General features: G+C 44.8%; 1 protein-coding gene across 1 annotated transcript in view; it reads right to left on the reverse strand.

The window, feature by feature from the left end:
• Positions 1-4,369: 4,369 nt before the first annotated feature.
• LOC117057965 overlaps positions 4,370-16,758 on the reverse strand; it is a 72,537-nt gene continuing 60,148 nt past the window's right edge. Inside the window, exons 34-42 of the mRNA XM_033168805.1 lie at positions 16,472-16,615; positions 13,349-13,420; positions 11,186-11,371; positions 9,124-9,195; positions 8,878-9,021; positions 7,671-7,742; positions 6,715-6,819; positions 5,549-5,618; positions 4,370-4,487 (exon numbers count right to left, since the gene is read on the reverse strand). Coding sequence (XP_033024696.1) covers positions 4,370-4,487; positions 5,549-5,618; positions 6,715-6,819; positions 7,671-7,742; positions 8,878-9,021; positions 9,124-9,195; positions 11,186-11,371; positions 13,349-13,420; positions 16,472-16,615 — 983 coding nt within the window. The remainder of the gene's footprint in view (positions 4,488-5,548; positions 5,619-6,714; positions 6,820-7,670; positions 7,743-8,877; positions 9,022-9,123; positions 9,196-11,185; positions 11,372-13,348; positions 13,421-16,471; positions 16,616-16,758) is intronic.

Consider the following 16,758-nt stretch of genomic DNA (forward strand, 5'->3'; position numbering starts at 1 on the left):
GTCACACTTCTCTGAAGTCTCTCAGCCCCACTCACCTCACAGAGTGTTTGTTGTGGGGGAGGAAAGGGAAGGAGAATGTCAGCTGCTTTGAGACTCCTTCGGGTAGTGATAAAGCAGGATATCAAATCCAAACTCTTCCTCTTCCTCTTCTTCTTCTTCTTCTTCTTCTTCTTCTTCACCTTGTTATACAGTATTTTCTTTGAAAGTGTGGTTTAGAACCATTTAAACCAACTGAGAAACAAAGGCCAATTAAGTGCCTGTTTCACTCCCAAAGAATTCTTAGCTCTCTAGACACAGGGGATGAATGTTTTTTTTTTTGGGGGGGGGTGTGCATTAAATGCAAGGTCAGAATAGCTGCATAAATGTTTGTTTTCTTCCTGATACATGCATCTTTGCTGATGGACATTTCTCCAAAATGTAGGCCCTAAATGCACTTTAAGCCTCCTCACATACAACTTACCACCAGGGCTGCTGCCTGTTAAACCTTTCTTCACCTGTTCTTCGGAAAGGAGGCTGCTCTTACCCTCCGAGGTGGGACTCAAGGTATCACTCCCAGCCACGATCCCTTGGTTCAATTAGCAGGAATTAGTCTGCTGCAATGATCCATGTTCTGTACTTTGCAGGCTGTACTATTGCATTAGAACAGGCTTGTAAAAAAATAACTTAACCAGGTGCCCCCAGGTGAATAAGAATTTGACCTGGGTGACTAGACAGGAACATCAACCATTTTTTTTTTGGACACAAAAGACTAACATGGGGGGCAATGGGGGGGGGGGGGCTGAGCTGGTAAGTGGTGGACTTTTGCGAACACCAATCATTTAAAGTACTTTTAAAGCACATCCACTCCATTCCACCCAAATCCTGGGAGCTGTAGTTTACCCCTTCCCTCGAAGAGCTACAATGCCCAGCACCCTTCAGTTCCCAGGATTCTTTGATGAGAAACCATGTGCTTTAAATATATGGTGTGCACACAGCCTCACTTGCAAGGCTGAGCCAGCGAGGCAATTCTTACACTCTATTACAAAATTGTCACATCTTGTGCTTTAGGTGCTCGGAGCTGTACAGAAACTGTTCATTATCCTCCAGCCCGTCATCATTAAAAAGCCCCAGAGACTCACCACCTGCACCTGCTTTCAGCTGCACATTCTTCACCCCCTCCATGAACTCGTTCAGGTTAACTTTGCCATCATCTGGAAGACAAGATGGGGGAAGAGGATGGCTGAACTGGGCAGGGAAGCAGAAGTGCAATTATTTTTGCAAAGGGCGTTGCTAGGAGCTGCACGGAATGCAAATAAACCGCACAGTCTGCATCCGGGCAGGCAAGACAGAGATGCAACAGGGAGGGGACAGAGAAGTGAGAGATTGCCTACTGAGTAGTGGAGAGGTAGGGAATACCTGACACATGCATATACTTGATATACATGTATCCTAAGATACAATGGAGGTTTCAAGATCTGGGATGGGATGTTTCTCAAGCACAAATGACCCATGATGCTCTGTTGCCTGCATCCCCCCCCCATATGCTTTATCACAGAGGTAGCAGTCTTGGGCTGAAGACTGATGGGACATGCTTAACCCTTCCGATTACGTGTTACAGTTCAACCTGGGAGGGGGAGAGATGTAGGTACCTGTATATTTTCCTTTAATGGGTGAAAAGTAGCTGGGGGAAGTTTGAGGAGGAAGTAGGTCAGAGCGGGGAAAGCTAAGAAGCCCTAACCCCTCTGAAACTCAAATTCTCCCCAGGGCTGCTTTTCATTACAGTGGCACCTCTGGTTACGTACTTAATTCGTTCTGGAGGTCCGTTCTTAACCTGAAACTGTTCTTAACCTGAAGCACCACTTTAGCTAATGGGGCCTCCCGCTGCTGCTGCGCCACCAGAGCACGATTTCTGTTCTTATCCTGAAGCAAAGTTCTTAACCTGAAGCGTTATTTCTGGGTTAGCAGAGTATGTAACCTGAAGCGTATGTAACCCAAGGTACCACTGTATTGCTTTTAAACAGGGGGAGAAATGTTACTTATTCGTCTTACACAACTGTCTCGAGTGTCATGTGGACCTCAGCCAGAGTCTGTGAGATCACCCAAAAGAGCTGAAAGGGGAATGTGCATTTTCTTCCTGAACTGGATACTGTTTTACTTCCAAGAGGGGTGGGAGAGCAAGTACTTTAAAGACTCACCATCCACAGTTGTAGATTTCAGAGCTTCTTGGAGCTCATCGTCTGTTAGCTGAATGCTCATGGTGGCCAGAATAGCATTCAGGTTATCGACAGGAACTCGATCCTCTGTGAAAGAAATGATAAACGTGGAAACATTTACAGGGCCTTGGAATTCCCTGCTTGGTTAACAAAGCTTCGAACACTGTCGAAGATTGTGTGCACTCCACGCAATAAACACAAATTCAGAAAATTAGAAATCTGTATCAAGAAGAATAGAATTCCATGAGCTGCGTAAAGTGCTCAAATGTACGCATTTTTTCTTGTACAGCATGGTGCAGAATTAAAACTGCTAGCACGTTCTGCAAAGCTAAGCAGGGTCCAGGATGGTTTCAAAATCGGATGGGGGACCGCATGTTGACATTCCTGCATTGTGGATGGTTGTTCCAGATTGTGGGATGTAAACAGAGAGCAGTTAAACTCAACATTGCTAGAGTGGACATGAAGGTAACTCAGTCCTCCAGGCATAACTTCCTGCTACCTGGACTGAGTTAACTTCCTCTGTAACCAGAAGTAGGTGTGGTCTCACCTGGGAGCAAGATCCCAAGACCAGTCACCATTTTCTCCTCGTCTCTTCAAGGAGCAACAAGCATGTTCTCCTGGCTCTCAGCCAAGAGAACAAAGGGAGATACTTATCCCTATGGAAGTAGCAACCACATGTAAATACTTTTTACTAAGCAACCCTGCCTTCTGAGAACGCTGTGTAACTCAGGAAGAATGTGAGTAAACTCTTTTTATTCATTTAAGATACATGGTGTCGTGTGCAGTCTTTTAAGAGGGATATAGGGGAATCATACCGGGAATATATATATATTATTTTAGGCTTTAGCAAGCCTGTGCAAGTGCATCTGCTGTGTGTGTTTTAAAAGGGAATGAAACTCTGCTAAGTTGGGAGCTTGCTAACACAAGCTGGGATAGGATATATCTGACAATATATCCTCATCCACGTTCCTAATCATTCCCACACAGATGACCCTCACGGTCACTTCCAACTCTGCAATTCTATGATTCTATTTATTGTGCACTCTTTTCTGATTTGCATAATATCTTCTGGCTTTACAAAAAATATTGCCCCCAGGACATGCACCAGCCCCACCCCCGCCTACTCTCCGCTTCCCAGTACTGGAGCATGAAGCTCCGCCACTGCCTTGGGGTCCCTTCCAACTTTACAACTCTATGATTGGCCATCCAGTGTTGACCCAAAAGGGCCTGAGAGACTCCGCTTGTTACAAGCAGCACTTTGGGAAGCCTCTCTTACCACGTTCTGCACCCTTGTGGAATCACAGAATGAAACCAGTCCTGTGCACAGATGTGCTTTGTCCATTGACCATTTATCCCTGTCAGAAAACAAGTGCTCTCTTCGAATGCTTCCAGTTTAATTTAACAAATTTCTAATCCAACTAATGCAACCCACTTACCCGCAGCTTGGTTCTTGACTACACTCGCCATCAATTCGCTCATGTTCACCTTCCCATTTTCTGCAAGGACAAAATACTGATAGATGAGACAATCTGCAATGCAGAAAGTGGCTAAGCAGAAGTTTGTGTGTGTGTGTGTGTGTGTTGGAATTCTCATATGCAAATAAAAATGGCTGTATTTCAGTATCCGTCATCTTTATGATCCTGGTCCAACACAGTGATTCAATGGCCTATGATACTGAAGAGGATCCCAGGTATTGCATGCCCCAGTCTGAGAGGAAGGAGTTTGCTAATTTCCATGAGACACAGAGAGGACAAACTCAGTGACAGACCTGGATCTTTAAGACAGTGGCTCTTGACTGCTCACATAGGCAGCCTCTACCTGAAGACATTCTCCTCATCTGTGAACCCTCACCTATGATGAAAGAGTCACTGGGAAACTTGCCGGTGATGTCAGAATGCTTGACCTTTCACTGGGAAGTAAGTTCTGTAGGGAAGTCTGTGCGAGGCCTTCATCTCCACAGAGATCGGCCCACAGTTAAAGCCGTCGCACTCTGTGTTAGACGCACGTGTACCAGTGGGTTGTGATGTTTCTCGCAGCCTCTGGGACTGGTGTGCTGAGGGTGACCCTCCTGAGAGCTGGGGGACTTTTTTGAGGAGGAAGATTCAGTGTTTGAGTAGAAGATGGGCAAAGCAAAAAAACAAAAAAACTCCACCCTGCCTGAGATCAGGGAACAAGGTTCACTCACCATTCACAGTCACATACTTCAAGGCTTCTTGGAGTTGCTCTTCGGTTAAGTGGATCCCTAAGTTGGACAAAGAGGAACCTACCTCTTCCATGGCAACCATATCCCCTTGGCTACCTAGTCAGGGGAAACAATGAACCAAAGACCAGACTTTCAGAAGTTGGTGGGAAATCAACAAGGCCTTCCCCCCCAAAAAGGTCAAGCTTCTGCAAAACCCAAGACGTTAACCTAACAGCATAATATAAGCCTGCAGGATCAGCTTAAAGTTCTACCTAGTCCAGCATTCTGTTTTCCACAATGGTCAGACAGCACCTCTGGGAAGTTCACAAGTAGGCCTTTACGGCCATAGGGGCATCATTACGAGCCAGACGAATCCAGCATCTAGTCCAACCACCTGCTGCGATGCAGGAATCTCAGCTAAAGCATTCATGACATCCAGACTCTGCTTAAAAACCTCCAAGGCTTCTGAGAAGTCCATCTGTGGGGCACAAAGGCAATAGCCCTGCTCCACTGTTGACCCAACAACTAGTCTTCAGTGGCATACTTATTACCTCTGAACCTGAAGGTTTCATTTAGCTGTCGTGGCCAATTGCCATGGGAGAATATGCCCTCCCTCCAGGGCCAGCCCAATACATTTTGGCACCTGAGGCAAAACACAAAATGGCGCCTCTGCTTCAGGGAAGGAGGAGTGAGTGAAGATCTACATTGGAACAAGGGGGAAGGAATCAAATCAAGGGATGGGGATCAAATAACCTATTTTAAACCTGTTTTGGAAAAAGTTGGTCTCAGTCCATGTTATTCACAATGTGCTTAAGTGCTATGCTTTACCTAGTATAGGAAACAGGCTGGGCCAGTTAAAGGGTTGTTAAAAGGAGACAGCCAGAGGAAAAATATATATTCATTTGGTGATGGTTGTGAGAAAAGAGATGAGGTTGGTTGGTTGGTTGGTTTGCTTGCCTCCCCTTCATTCAAACAGTACAGACTACACCCATGCTATCAAAACCACATTTTGAAAGCTTAACAACTGAAAATAGGTTCAGGGGCCAAGCCTCGGCTCAAAATAAGCTGAAATTTCTACCATTTATTTTAGTACCATAATGGAAAGAGAAGGAAAATCCAATTTCATGTTTGGTAGGCACACATAGCAGAGTCTTCCTGGCATCAGAGGCCTCACTCACCTTCAAGAGTCTGCCTCATTTCACTAAGGCTATTCATAAATTCATTGAGGTTCACTTTCCCATCCTCTGTGAGGGAGACAAAAAAGCGCAGAGTTACATGTGTGGCACCTTTTAGACAAGCACAATTCTTACAACCTGGCTGACAAAACCAAACCAAAAGCAAAGAATAACAGAGAACATAAGGAAGGAGACACACAGTGACAGAGATTAAGTACGGTACTAAGAGGACTCTTTGTAGGTAGAGTGGGATTTTGTGCAAAAGGGACGTAAGCTTGATTCTGGTACAGACTGGGCCAAGCCTCCTTAATTTTTAGCTTACGGCTGCATACACACTATACCAGAGGTCCCCAAACTAAGGCCCGGGGGCCGGATGCGGCCCCATCGCCTTCTAAATCCGGCCCGCGGACGGTCTGGGAATCAGCGTATTTTTACATGAGTAGAATGTGTCCTTTTATTTAAAATGCATCTCTGGGTTATTTGTGGGGCCTGCCTGGTGTTTTTACATGAGTAGAATGTGTGCTTTTATTTAAAATGCATCTCTGGGTTATTTGTGGGGCATAGGAATTCATTCTTTTTTTCTTTTTCCAAATATAGTCCGTCTGTCCCCCACAAGGTCTGAGGGACAGTGGACCGGCCCCCTGCTGAAAAAGTTTGCTGACCCCTGCACTATACCTTTAAAGCGCATGGGAAAGACACAATTTAAGGAATTGTGGGCACTGCAGTTTCCCCCTCATGGAGTTACAATTCCCATAAACCTTTAACGAACTACAGTGCCCAGGATTCTTTGAGGGAAGTAATGTGTTTTAAAGGTATAGTGTGTAACATAGCCTATGTCTGCTTTCCTGAGCCAGCATTTTACATCTGGCTCTTGTTGGTTTATCCTCACAGTTCTAGTAAATTCCACAAGCCTCAAGCCTGCCCACCCCTGGTATAAGGCATTGGGGGTACCCCACTGCACTGAGATCTGGGACGTAGCAAAGGGTGTCCCAGACCTCAGTTCCTTTTACTACTGCAATAGAAAGGTGGGACGCAGCAAGTTTCCAGAATCTAACTGTTTAGGGTTCATGAAAATACCACCTTGCCATTCTCCAGCTGCCTCTCTTCCCCGCCCTTTCTGCCCACATAATTTAAAATCTCAAATACGGGATCCATCAATTCTCACCATCAACTTTAACTTGCTTGAGGACCTCCTGCATCTCCTCTTTGGTTAAAACAATCCCCACGCTTTCAAGAATGGAATCCAGGTTTTCGATGGGGACCTTGTTACCTTAGATAGGAGGAAAAATTGAACACAAGACCAGGAGAAATCATCTCTTGAGCAACTGCCCATTTAAAAACTTTTGCAACTGGCCTTGCGGTGTTAGGTTTAAAAGAAACAAACATATGGTGATGTAGGATTTCCCCTTAGCTCTTTGCACTGAAGGGACAAACAGTCCCCAACTGCCAAAGGGAGAGGGGGCTGAAATCCACATTAGTGCCTCAAGTCTAGGCCCCTGGTGAGAGAATTATCAACCCCCCGCCCATATAGCATCCAAGCTTGCTCTTTGCATCACCATTGTGGCTTGGGAATACTCTACCTAACATGTCTTCCACCAAGCTCCTACTTGGTTCAAGCTCCCTTTCCATATCTCTTCTCCTTAGAGACATGGACATAGCCCTCTTATAAGGTCATGGATGCCCAGCCTTGGCAAGACAAAATTTCAACACCCGGTGCTGCCTCAATACAGCTGTGCACTTCCGTCACTGAGCTCCGTTGAAAATGGCTCATCCTGCAGAGCAGGAAGTGACCTCTCCAGACAATGAAACAACTCTTCTCTCTGTGGCTGTGATCTCCTGGGTGACACGGATGACCCCTCTGACGTGGCCCAGGGCACTGGCAACCCACGCTGGTCCACTGTTCCCACCCCAGCATAACCGTAGGGAAGAATCCTTGCCGTCTTTCTCAAGGGGTGCACTGTGGCTCCCATTTGCTATGAACCCACAAGAAAGTTTCCAGAGTACAGAGCTACAAAAGCTTCTGCTGAGGAATGGAAATCAGGTTTCAGGATAGGGGCGAGGGACGTTCCCAGCGCTGTATACACACAAAGTATTGCAATCCACTGCTCTATTTTCACTTACTTTCCACTTGGGAAAAGCGTCGAGTCTTGGTCAACGCAGACAAGACACTTTCCACACTCACTTTCCCATCATCTGCAAATTAGTAAAAGAAGTGTGGGGATGTCAACCAACGTAATAGTATTTTGGTTCAGCCTTCCCTACCCAGTGCCCTCCAGATGTTTTGGACTACAACTCCCATCAGTCATTATGTTAGCTGGTTAATCATCCACCTTTCTGTTGATTAAATGATTGTTAGAAGGAAAAGTCAACGTTAGTATTTTTGCTTTCTTTCCGTTTTACAGTAGTACTTCAGAAAGAAAATAACCTTGAAAATATACACGGGTGCCCTTGATTTCACTCTCCAGTTGAACTGTCTTCTACTATTAATCAACTAAAGCTTTTGCTCATTTATCTAATGGTTAGCTGATTGAAGCTTGAAGGAAAAAAATGACAGATTTACTGGGTTTCTCTCAGATTATGATTTGGTTTGCAATTATAACAGGCTAGTCAGTTTTGATCGAAGCCCAGGGGCGTAGCAAGGGAGGGGCATAGGGGGCGGTCCGCCCCATGTTCCATAATGGAGGGGGTGACAAATTATCAAGGAACAATTACTGCCCTACTAGGGCGGTTCATAAAAAACTTTTTTTTTTGGAAAATGCCTGCTCCAAAGGTCTTATCTTACTATACTAGGGATTATATAGCTATGTATGAAATTTCATGCATATTGGTTAATATCTTGACCCTCCTCCACCAAAATAGCTGTTTACCTGGCTGTTTTCCTATGTCGTGAAGGGTGAATTTTCAGTTCAGTGGAGCACTTACTGTTCCTAACCCTAGCCCTGTGGAAAGCCATCTAATTAGACTTTAATTTGATTTTGAGATGTTTTTAGGAGGTAATTTAATTATTGTTTGATTTTATACCAATGTTATGTATCTGATGTTAGCCACCCTGAGCCCGACTTCGGCCGAGGAGGACGGGATATAAATAAAAGTTTTATTATTATTATTAATACTTGTTATTATTTCCTTTGTAAGAGAATGTGAAATAACGTAAAACCATTTTTGCGGGGGGAGGGAGGAATCAATTGGGGGGTTGACAAGAAATTTTCCACACCGGGTACCAACTGACCATCCTACGCCTCGGGGGGGGGACACATTTTTTTTTGCCCCAGGTACTAATTTACCTTGCTACACCCCTGTCGAAGCCATTGGCTTTTAAAAGCCTTACCGTTTTGGGTAACATTTTTCAACACCTGCTCGATTTCATCAGGAAGTAAATTGAGGCCCATACTGCGCATGATAGAATCCAACTCTCCAGTGTCCACCCAGCCTTGTTTGATGCTATTCATCGTTTTCATAGCTCCTTCCATCTCTAAACACAGACAAGAGTCAACACAATGAACCATCCACAGACAGGCAGGAGCCTCAATGAAGCATTGAAGGGAACTGGCTTCTTTCAGTCTCTTGCTCTTACCTACAGCTGTGGAGAATCGCCGGGTACGGGGCAATTCGTTCATAAATTCTTTCAGTTTCACCATACCATCCCCTACAAGACAAAGCAGAGGAGGAGAGAGAAATGAGAATGAACTAGCTGCAAAAAAAATAACTGAGCAGGGCAGGGATGTGTCTGCAGTCTGTGGCCATGAGTCCAAGGACCACAAACAAGCTTCGGATATTATGGTAGTGTTGCCTACATTTCTGATACCGGAGGGATGATGGGAATTGTAGTTTAGCACCATCTGGGTGGGCGGTAAAGGTTCCTCACACCTGCATTAGACTGAGCAGTAGCCTCCCCTGAGATTGCCTGGCGCAGATGGGCGACGGGTGAAACTATGCCAGGCATGGGCAAACTCGGCCCTCCAGATGTTTTGGGACTACAATTCCCATCATCCCTGACCACTGGTCCTGTTAGCTAGGGATGATGGGAGTTGTAGTCCCAAAACATCCGGAGTGTCGAGTTTGCCCATGCCTGAACGATGCAGTGATCCTTAGCTACCTGAAGAAAATGGGTGGAGCTGAATGCATCTCTTACACTGCACCAGAAGCAACCTTGGTTATGTGACCAAGCTTGGAGGGGGAAACTGCTTCTGTTTGAAGCAGTTAACAATCTGTTTGAAGCTCCTTAACAATTGAGGCCCGACAGAGACCCCATGGTTTGAGCAATGCCATCCTAGAGGGCTCTTTGGTTTTCAGAGGCTGAAGAACGATCTGTATGGCAGCCACAGCTGGCAACATTAGCTTGCTTTTGAGCGTTGTGTCTTCCCACTCCGAGGAGGCTGGCCTCAATGGATGAACCCCATTGGGAACACACTGCTGGGGACCCGGGGGTGGTCATCAAAATAGTGGCAGCGTCAGCGGCACTTTGGTAGTTACCCCTCACAAGTCTGACCAGCTGTTGCTTGCCCTTGCAGAGATGACTTTTCTCCACCAGAGCAATCCTCCAGTGCAGAATGGAGGGCAGGGTGGAATAAAAGGCAAGGAAATAGTATTGTTACAGAAGTTGGGTGCCACCACCAGTCTCTGCAGAATGGTAGCAAGATTCCAGGAGGTTCCAGGCGCTCAACCAGAGTTTGTGCTCCTTTGGAGAACTGAAGACACAGCAGAGACTGCTGTAGCTTTTAAGAAATATGGGTTATTTACCTATTTACATCTTCAGTCGGCATGGAGGCAGTCCAGATCTTACAGCACAGTTGGGCATCTCAGACTGTGCTAGCACTGGAGTCAAAGGAATCTCTGCCAGCCAGGCTTCAGCCAGCCTGCCCAAGATGGATCTCTCTTTGTTCTCTTCCTTCTTCTTCCCAGCACACCTTGCTAAAAGACTCTCTTTTCCTGTCACTTCACACTCAGTTACCGTGACAAACTTCTGTCTGCCCAGGCCCAAGATTCCTCTTAGATGGGCCATGAACACCTTTCGTCAGGTTAATAATGTCTCTATCCCTGACACAGAAAGGAAGCTTAGCCTGTATTTTCCCACATGCCTGCAATCTTCCCTTCAATACTCCAAATAATCAAAATCCTACCATTTATTCATTTCTAGGGTTTAGTGGGGGGAAGTCCCCCACAATCTATAACAGTATTAAAACAGGACAGGAAGAAGGCCTGTTGGAAGCTACCCAGAGTGGTTGGGGTAACCCAGTCCGATGAGGGCATATAAATAATAATTATATTATTATGGATCGCCAGAATGCTAGATAAGAAAAACTACTCCGAACCCAGTAGGTAGGGAAGGAATGTGGGTGGAGCCACTCTAGGCCATCAAACTTTACATTGCATGTGACCCTGACAGTGCCGGGTAGGAATAGGAGACAATCCATATTTGGACTGAGAGGGCTAGTAAATCATTAAGAACGGTTTTAGCAGAGTCATGACACTGCTGTGCTAGCTTTAGAAAAGGGTTTCTTCATGGGGAGAGCACACAAACACTGTAGCCCCCTCAGACCTGCAAACCCCAGGTTGGTACAACCTACCTAGGCAGGGCTACAATCGCGTGCCACCTCTGCCCATTTGAAATTGGTTATGTCTCAAGGTTTTCTTACTTTTTACTGCCATGCTCCTCAGCACCTCCTTAGCGTCGTTCCTGGTTAACAGGATGCCGATGGGAGCCAGTATGTCTTTCAGCTGAGAAACCTCAACTTTATCACCATCCATTTTGCTAATGAGCATGTAGAGGTTTTGTACAGCTGCAAAGAGGAAAGCGGGTCGCCAAATTAAGAAGCAAGAAGCTATGTCCCGTTTCCATCAGACTTGTACACGGGGACACTGAAATCAGTTCCCACCCCATCCTGAACGCGAGTCCTGCCTTCATACATAAGCAAGTTTAGGAATAACTTCACAATGTTATCGACAAATATGGGGCAGAGGAGAGGTGGAGAATAACCAGGAGGGCAGTTACAATAGGTTATATCTTTGGGCAACCTTTCTGAAACAGAAGTTGTAGTGGATCTGTCAGGTTACTGAGTAAGTGATGGGTGCTTTTAGCCAATCAGATAAATGCAGCATTTTAGGCTGGCGGTTTTCATGGCCACCCTACTAAATATGTTTAACTAACATGCTTTTTAAAACAACCACCATGTTTACTGCTGGGCTTCAGCCAGGACTAGAACCCCAGCACATGAGTAGGGTGATTAATTATGGTGCTGGAGGCATCATAATGGACTGCAAAAAGATCAAACTTATCCATCCTTAAAGAAATCAGCCCTGAGTGCTCACTGGAAGGACAGATCCTGAAGTTGAGGCTGCAGTACTTCATGAGAAGAGAAGACTCCCTAGAAAACACCCTGATATTGGGAAAGATGGAGGGCACAAGGAGAAGGGGACGGCAGAGGATGAGATGGTTGGACAGTGTTCTCAAAGCGACTAGCATTAGTTTGGCCAAACTGCGGGAGGCAGCGGAGGATAGGCGTGCCTGGCGTGCTCTGGTTCATGGGGTCACGAAGAGTCGGACACGACTGAACGGCTGAACAACAACAACTCCTGTTTTTCCACAAAAGAATCTGCACCCACCCCTCCAAGCTGCTATTGATTACTAACAGTACAGGTAACTCACATCTTATTTAACTTACGAGATCACAGCTTTTTGTAGGTGGGTGGGCAATAAATAAATAAATAAATGGAGAGCAGAGGGAGCCCGCTCTGCATTTATTTATTTCCCCCAAACTACCGGCTTTGGCTCTAAGCAGCATCACAGACACACACCCTTCCCAAGGGCAGGTAAGCAAGGCACCTGGCTTTGGGAAGGAGGCGTGAGGGCTCCAGCAGGGTCCTAGTGCCCTCCTACCAAAGTCTTGTAAGCGCTTGCTTGGCTTGCACTCACAGGACTTTGGGGTGGAGGTGGGAGGGCGCTAGGACCCTGCCGGAGTCCTCACACCTCCTTCCCAAAGTTAGATAAGCAACCTTCCACTTTGTGGGGTGGGAGTGGGAGCTAGTCTGTTTCTTCGGCTCTGAAGAAGTGTGCATGCACACAAAAGCTTATACCCAGAACAAACTTAGTTGGTCTCTAGCACCTTAGAGACCAGCTAGGTTCAGTAGCACCTTAGAGACCAACTAAGTTTGTTCTGGGTATAAGCTTTTGTGTGCATGCACACTTCTTCAGAGCCGAAGAAAGAGACTAGCTCCCACTCCCACCCCACATTATACCAACATGGCTACCTACCTGAATTGAAGAAGGGAAAAGTTGCATTCCTTCCTTATGAGCTACAATCCTGATTTGGACTGGATTCCAACATGGCTGCTTGACTCTGAATCTGCTTGATTTAGCAGCAGCCAGTGATGTGGCCCAGAATGTTTTGGTAATGCAATATGATCCGGGGGGGGGGGGGGGATGCATAATTTCATTTAATAACAATGAATGGATTCAATTCCCATAAAGTGAGGCCATTTAAAAACTAACGATTAACTTTTTAAAGGTGGCCATTCCTAGGAAGCATTTCTATGCATCTATAGTAAATACAAATGCTCAATTCTCTGGGCAATCTGAATAATTACACAGGTGAAATGGTTGTTCTAGAGGCACCTATGCCTCAGCAGGACAGTTGCATTTTGCAGAGTAGAGCATCTTCCTTCTGTCGACCACACACCTGCTTTAGGCCCCTCTTATCCCTGTTTGCAGTTGTGGACCTTGAATTTTGTCTGACCTTGGCTACACGAGTTCAGGCCCCTATAACCAATCATCTGCAGGTTGCATACAGGATCCCACTCACCTGCAGATTCAGAGAAACGCTCATTGTGCAATACACGGGTCAGGAAGTCCTTGAAAGTCACTCTTCCGAATTCTGCAAAAACAACATTTCATAAACGTTGGAAAGAGGGACCCAAGAGGCCATTCAATCTAGCTCCTGCCACTCCACAAAGCAGAATGGTCAAACCATTTTCCCCTGCCCTATACATGTGATGCATTTCTAGATGACGCAAGAGAGTCAAGCTACTCAGCCCAAGAGGAAGCAAACCCTCACCTGCCAGGCACACTCACAATCACTGACCCATTTGTCCCCAATAACTGAAGTTCCTGGACATACTGTACTGGTTTGCTCTCCTACTTTACTGGTTTATACTGGTTTCTGGTTTCTTGCTTTTCATTATTTCCTGGTTTGTACTGGTACTTACTGGTATTTACTGGTTTTTGCTGGTTCTTACTGGTTTGTACTGGTTTGGTCTCCTAATTGACTGGCTTATAGTGGCTTCTGGTTTCTTGCTTTACCTTACTGGTTTATACCGCTACTTACAGCTTTGTACTGGTTTGTGCTGGCGCTTACTGGATTGTGCTGGTTTGATCCCCTATTTACTGATTTATACTGGTTTATAGTTGCTTGCTTAACATTGTTTACTGGTTTGTACTGGTGCTTACTGGTTTCTACTGGTATGTGTTGGTGCTTACTGGTTTGTACTGGTTTGCTTTCCTACTTTACTGGTTTATAGTGGCTTCTGATTTCTTGCTTTACATTACTGGTTTCTACTGGTGCTTATTGGTTTGTACTGGTGGTTACTAGTTTGTACTGGTTTGTGGTGGTGCTTACTGGTTTGTGCTGGTTTGTGCCGCTGCTTATAGGTTTATGCTGGTTTCTAGTTTCTTGCTTTACATTGCTTACAGGTTTGTACTGGTGCTTACTGGTTTGTACTGGTTTTTGCTGGTGCTTACTGGTTTATACAGGTTTGCTCTCCTACTTTACTGGTTTATAGTGGCTTTTTGTGTTTTGCTTTACCTTACTGGTTTGTACTGGTGCTTACTGGTTTGCACTGGTTTGTGCTGTTGCTTACTGGTTTCTACTGGTTTGCTTTCTACTTTACTAGTTTATAGTGGCTTCTGGTTTCTTGCTTTACCTTACTGGTTTGTACTGGTGCTTACTGCTTTATACTGGTTTGTGCTGGTGCTTACTGGTTTGTATTGGTTTGTGCTGGTGCTTACTGGTTTGTATTGGTTTGCTCCCCTACTTTACTGGTTTGTACTGGTTTGCTCTCCTAGTTTACTGGTTTATACTGGTTTCTAATTTCTTGCTTTACATTACTTACTGGTTTGTACTGGTTTGTGCTGGTGCTTACTGATTTCTACTGGTTTGTTCTCTTACTTTACTGGGTTAAACTGGTTTGTAGTTATTTTCTTTACATAGTTTTCTGTTTTGTACTGGAGCTTTCTGGTTTGTACTGGTTTGTGCTGGTGCTTACTTGATTGTACTGGTTTGTGCTGGTCCTTACTGGTTTGTGCTGGTGCTTACCAGTTTGTAATGGTTTTTGCTGGTGCTTACTGGTTTGTACTGGTTTGTACTGTTGCTTACTGTTTTGTACTGGTTTGCTCCCCTACTTTACTGGTTTGAACTTGTTTGCTTTCCTATTTTACTGGTTTATACTGGTTTCTAGTTTCTTGCTTTACATTGCTTACTGGTTTGTACTGGTGCTTACTGGTTTGTATTGGTTTGCTCTCCTACTTTACTGGTTTATAGTGGCTTCTGGTTTCTTGCTTTACCTTACTGGTTTGTACTGGTGCTTACTGTTTTATACTGGTTTGCTGTCCTATTTTACTGGTTTATACTGGTTTCTAGTTTCTTGCTTTACATGTCTTATTGGTTTTTACTGGTGCTTAATGGTGCTTACTGGTTTGTACTGGTGCTTTCTGGTTTGCTCTCCTATTTTACTGGTTTATACTGGTTTCTAGTTTCTTGCTTTACATTGCTTACTGGTTTGTACTGGTGCTTACTGGTTTATATTGGTTTGTGCTGGTGCTTACTGGTTTGTACTGGTTTGCTCCCCTACTCTACTGGTTTGTACCAGTAGAAAACAGTAAGCACCAGCACAAACCAGTGCAAAGCAGTAAGCAGCAGTATAAACCATTAAGGTAAAGCAAGAAACCAGAAGCCACTATAAACCAGTAAATTAGGAGACCAAACCAGTACAATGCAGTAAGAATCAGCAAAAACCAATACAAACCAGTAAGCACCAGTACAAACCAGTAAGCACCAGAACATACCAGTAGGGGCCTGTACAAACCAGTAAGCAAAGCAAGAGACCAGAAACCAGTAAAAATCAGTAAATAGGGGAGCAAACCAGTACGAATCAGTAAGTACCAGCACATACCAGTGCAAACCAGGAAGCACCAGTACAAACTCCTAACTAATGTAAAGCAAGAAACTAGAAACCAGTACAAACCAGTTAGCACCAGCACAAACCAGTAAGCACCAGTACAAACCAGTAAGGTAAAGCAAGGAACCAGAAGCCACTATAAACCAGTAAAGGTGCTTACTGGTTTGTACTGGTTTGCTTTCCTGCTTTCCTGGTTTATACTGGTTTGCTCTCCTACTTATTGGTTTATACTGGTTTCTAGTTTCTTGCTTTATATGTCTTAGTGGTTTTTACTGGTGCTTACTGGTTTGTACTAGTTTGTGCGTGTGCTTACTGTTTTGTACTCGTTTGCTCTCCTACTTTACTGGTTTATACTGGTTTCTTGCTTTATATGGCTTCCTGGTTTGTACTGGTGCTTACTGTTTTGTACTGGTTTGTGCTGGTGCTTACTGTTTTGTACTGGTTTGTACTGGTTTCCTCTCCTACTTTACTGGTTTATACTGGTTTCTAGTTTCTTGCTTTATATGTCTTACTGGTTTGTATTGGTGCTTACTGTTTTGTACTGGTTTGTGCTGGTGCTTACTGGTTTGTACTGGTAATTTCTGGTTTGTGCTGGTGCTTACTGGTTTGTACTGGTTCGCTCTCCTACTTTACTGGTTCATAATGGTTTCTGGTTTCTTGCTTTTCATTACTTACTGGTTTGTACTGACTTTCTACTACCACTAAGGGTTTGCCTTACAGGGACCAGGAATGAATACAACTTTAGTACTTACCATCTACAGGGATGGCTTTTAAGGCATCCTGGAACTCAGTGTTGCTCAAGTTAATACCCAGACCTTCTATAATGGACTCCAAGTCTCTGATGTCAACTTTCTCACCTCTGATCTTGCTGAAGTTCACAACAGCAGATTGAAGTGCTGCCAGATGAAAGATGAAATACGGGCCATGAAAATGGAATTACTGTGTTCATAGGGACTGAATCAATTATTTCACAGGGATACTAGTCTTGTGATGAAAATCTGTTTTCTGTTGGAGAGAGGTTTGGAAGAGATTCCAACTC

This window comes from Lacerta agilis, chromosome 14 (assembly GCF_009819535.1).
Source record: "Lacerta agilis isolate rLacAgi1 chromosome 14, rLacAgi1.pri, whole genome shotgun sequence".
Classification (NCBI taxonomy): Eukaryota; Metazoa; Chordata; class Lepidosauria; order Squamata; family Lacertidae; genus Lacerta; species Lacerta agilis.